Source organism: Cebus imitator, unplaced genomic scaffold, assembly GCF_001604975.1.
Source record: "Cebus imitator isolate Cc_AM_T3 unplaced genomic scaffold, Cebus_imitator-1.0 Scaffold411, whole genome shotgun sequence".
In the NCBI taxonomy this organism is placed as follows: Eukaryota; Metazoa; Chordata; class Mammalia; order Primates; family Cebidae; genus Cebus; species Cebus imitator.
The window spans coordinates 209,086-213,660 of NW_016107726.1; the positions used below are offsets into that span (position 1 = coordinate 209,086).

At 40.5% G+C, this 4,575-nt stretch overlaps 1 protein-coding gene across 1 annotated transcript in view; it reads left to right on the forward strand.

Moving 5' to 3' along the window:
• Positions 1–4,575, forward strand: part of CENPF (centromere protein F) — a 51,122-nt gene that overhangs the window by 15,579 nt on the left and 30,968 nt on the right. Inside the window, exons 7-9 of the mRNA XM_037731599.1 lie at positions 797–922; positions 1,963–2,091; positions 3,865–3,987. Of these exons, the coding sequence (XP_037587527.1) occupies positions 797–922; positions 1,963–2,091; positions 3,865–3,987 (378 nt within the window). The remainder of the gene's footprint in view (positions 1–796; positions 923–1,962; positions 2,092–3,864; positions 3,988–4,575) is intronic.

The window sequence follows — 4,575 nt, forward strand, 5'->3', positions numbered from 1 at the left end:
AGTAGAGACGGGGTTTCACCATGTTGATCAGGATGGTCTCAATCTCTTGACCTCGTGATCCACCCGCCTCGGCCTCCCAAAGTGCTGGGATTACAGGCTTGAGCCACCGCGCCCAGCTTCCCTGGTCTTTATAGAGTTGTTTGGTAGGAGAAGTTAAGGATTCGAGCCCATGGGGAATATATAGAGGAATGACTTTCAACACTTGAAGAGTTAAGACCATTTCGTTCCAATTTAATTTCACAAGAGCATCCTAAATTTTTGTGTAATACATGTCTTAAAAATTATTTTAGGGATAACTGGCTTTGTGAAAAGGCAGTTGACTGTTCTTTGTATTGCTTATGGCAGCATGATTAAAAACCAGTTGTGATACTCTCTGGAGTCCTGTGAACCTCCTGAAATTTAAAGTGGCAAACTGGGAACATTGTGGAAAGAAGCATTTTAATATTTAAAATGTCCCACAAAATGCATTAGGCTTGAAACAGACTACCATATGAGGGTAATGGGCACCCTCTGATGATTTTACAGCTTTTAAATTAACATAGGTTAACACCATTGCATTTTAACCTCTCATTTCCATGCAACAAAATGTTAGATGAATCGTTAGACATGCTGATGTCTGTTTTCATGGCACAAATTCGGAAGTATTTATTTAAGTGGGCTAATGCTTTATATCCTTGCTAATAGTTCCTAAACATAAACTGTGTGCTCAAATCATTATAGTGGTTTTTCTAAAACACAAAATATTTGTTAATTTACTTGAGCAGTTTTGTTTTGTCTTGAACATTTTTGTTATTAGTGTACTGCACTGGAACAAAAACTGAAAAAATTGACGGAAGATTTGAGTTGTCAGCGACAAAATGCAGAAAGTGCCAGATGTTCTCTGGAACAGAAAATTAAGGAAAAAGAAAAGGAGTTTCAAGAGGTAAGGTAAATGGATTCATGAGGTATTTGTCTGAAAGGCTTTTTATGGGCTTTTCATAGTCTGTTTACTTGGAAAGGGGAGTTGTTTATCACAATTTGGAAAATTTGATTAGAGGGGAAATGCTTTGTGAGCTAAAGGTCACTTTATTTTCCTTCACATCTTCACTTTTGTGCTTTTTAAAAAAATCTTTCAGTTTTTGATTAGAGAAGGGAATGAGTATTCAGAATTTATCCATGTTTTCTGATTTGAGATTTGATATTCAGTAGGAAAGGATCACATTTCTTCTTTCGGACATTTTCTCTGCTGTGAAGGAAATTGTATTACATTCTCCAGTTGGGTTTTATCTTTTTTTTTTTCTTTCACTCTATTTCCTTTATAGGTCCAGTTGTTTTTAAAGCCTGTGGGCTGGCAAATTAAAGGGTAGTTGATGAGGGGAAAGCGGTTGGCGGAAGAGTGAGGGTGGAAGGTGCCCTTCCATAAGTATCTGCCAGTTTGGTTCTTTCAGGTGATTTAGCCTGAAAGTATCATATGGATGGAGAGTCTACACACTTTAAATAAGAATGCCTGGAAATGTTAGCTGGTATGCTTCTGTGGTTATTAAAGTTAATTGGTGGCATATACTTCCTGTTCTTCTAAATTTAAGCTCATTTAAAATGATGTGCAGTTTTTTGTGTTTTAAACACCACTTGAGTCTGCTTGGTGTTTGAGCTGTGACTATTGTAGCTTAGTTCTTCTCTCTTGCTCCTGATCCTTCAAAATAGAGGTAATTTAAGACCGAAGATGAGGTGGAAACAGGCTACTTTCCATGTAGTCAACTGATACAGCCCTTTCCCTTTCTCTCAGAGACCTGGATTTGATGCCTGGGCCCAGCATGGAGCACTGAGGCTGATTATGTTTATCATTAAGTGAATGGTCAGCTTGACTCCCTCCTGTCTCCTCTGCTCTCTGTACATTCACCTGTTAGGATGCTCATGTCTCACCCTGGAGTCTCCCAAACAAACCATCATTTTTGGGGGTTGTGCATGCCCTTTGTTTTGCAGGAGCTCTCCCGTCAGCAGCGTTCTTTCCAAACACTGGATCAGGAGTCCATCCAGATGAAGGCCAAACTCACCCAGGAGTTACAACAAGCTAAGAATATGCACAACGTCCTGCAGGCTGAACTGGATAAAGTAGGGGCCGTGTCTTTCTCACCTCAGTCACCCCTCTTGTTCCTTATACCTGTTACTTCTCTATCATAACTACATACAGTACTTTCAAAGAGAAAGCAGTCCACCTTCACTTTCCCTATCAATGTGGAGAGGTTACAGAACCATTATGGCTTTAGGTTTCCTCATCTGCAGAAAGTGTGGGGGTGAGTTAGGATTTCAGATCTGAAAGTCTATGGAGGTCTCTGATATTCTGTTTGTTCTTGGTTATGTGACCAGGTAGCAGCTGTCCCAAGTAACTTACGCCCCCTAGTAGTTAAAGCACTGAAATTTATAGTCAATTTACTCATTTAAGACTCACTCCCAAAGTAGTCCTATCCAGTTTTGTGGCTTTACATATTGTCTACGTGATGATGACTCTGCCCAGCCTGGGCGTCTGTTCTGGACTTCAGATGTGTGGGTGTGTGCTTGACAGTACAGTCACGTGTCTAAAGGCACTTCACACGTATCATGCTAAGAGTTGAACTCTAGGTATTTCTTTTCCAAATCTGCTCCTCCCTTAGTCTTCCTCATCCTGCTAACTTGCACTTACATTCTCTGCATTGCTGGGGCCAAAACCTCCATGTCACCTTCTATTCTTTCTCTCTCACTCCTGAAACTGCTCAGGTTCTCAACATTTTCTTGTCCCCTTGGCACGGCTTGTAATATAGGGCAGGTGTCTTTGTATATGTGTGTTGATGTTCTGTAGGGCAGCAGATTTCTGCATGTGAAATCAATGGCCTAAAGAACATATGCATCCTAATATTTGTGTTATTGTGTGCGTGTGTTTTGTTTTTTGAAATGGAGACTCGATCTGTCACCCTGGCTGGAGCGCAGTGGCACAATCTCGGCTCACTGCAACCTCATCCTCCCAGGTTCAAGCGATTCTCCCGCCTTAGCCTCCCAGGTAGCTGGGATTACAGGTATGTGCCACCACGCCCTGCTGATTTTTGTATTTTTAGTAGAGACGGGGTTTCACCAGGTTGGCCAGGCTGGTCTCGAACTCCTGACCTCAGGTGATCCGCCCACCTCAACTTCCTAAAGTTCTGGGATTACAGATGTGAGCCACCCTGTCTAGCCAGCATTCTAACAACTGATAGTTACTGCCAAATTGCCCTCCATAAAAGATGTAGCAGTTACTCTCCTACCAGGTACAAGAGAGGGTCTCTTTCCTCTCATCCTTGCTAATTGGAGATAGTCTTGGTTTTTAAAAACTTTTGCCAATCAAGGAGTGAAAAATGTTGTCATATCATTGTTTTTATTCACACTTCCTTGGTTGCCATTGAAGCTATTTCTTTCAGTAGCCATTTGTATTATTTTTTATAAACTTTTCTGTTTCTATCTATTGCCCTTTTGTTAATCATAGAGGTGTTTTATATGTTATATTACAGATATACTCTCTTTTACTCTGTTTTATGTATTGACAGTGTGTTCTCCTAGCCCGTTTCTTATCTCAACCTCTTTTTCTTTTGGTTATTTATTACTACCTAGCTGTTTTATTTTTTGTGGTTAAATCTTTTTCCTTTGTGGCCTCCTTGTCAAACCCAGCCTCTTTCATCTCCTGTATGCTGTCGCCAAGTGACGTTGCAGGTTCACATTATCATTTAAGATATATTTAGCTGTGACGTATATTGTATCTCAACCAAAATAGATGGCATCAGTTTTATATTCCATGACCGTTTTATTGGTGAAGAATACATGATTAATGAAAAAGTAAAGAACATAAAAATGAAACTCGGCCTCTTTTCCTTTTTGTAGGTCACATCCGTAAAGCAACAGCTAGAAAAAAATGTAGAAGAGTTTAAGCAGAAGTTGTGCAGAGCTGAACAGGCGTTGCAGGCAAGTGAGATCAAGGAGAATGAGCTGAGGAGAAGTACGGAGGTAAGGGAGGAGGATGCTGAGTTTTCTCCACTTATGTACAGGACCAAGTACAAGGGGAAAGGAAAATTCCTATTGCATTTGTCAGTAACTTATCATGACTGTGCTTTTTTCTTTTCTATTTGCCAGAAGTATTACAGAATGTTCTGTATATAACCCATGACAGAGATATGATTGCTTATTTTTTTACTCTTTATTCTGCATGTATTACTCATATGCATCTAGCAATTATAGCATATCTAACAATATGCATCTACAACATGACTTGTATTAAGAATATGTGCTCCTTCCTTAAAGATTGTTTTAGAGTCCCTGAGAGGTGGAAAGATGGAAGAAAGGAAGGAACCGATGTTTTAAATGGAAAGAAACAAAATTGTGGATGGGAAATATCATCTAAATCCCCTTTTTTTTGGGGGGGGGGGGGACGGAGTTTCGCTCTTGTTACCCAGGCTGGAGTGCAATGGCGCGATCTCGGCTCACCGCAATCTCCGCCTCCTGGGTTCAGGCAATTCTCCTGCCTCAGCTTCCTGAGTAGCTGGGATTACAGGCACACGCCACCATGCCCGGCTAATTTTTTGTATTTTTAGTAGA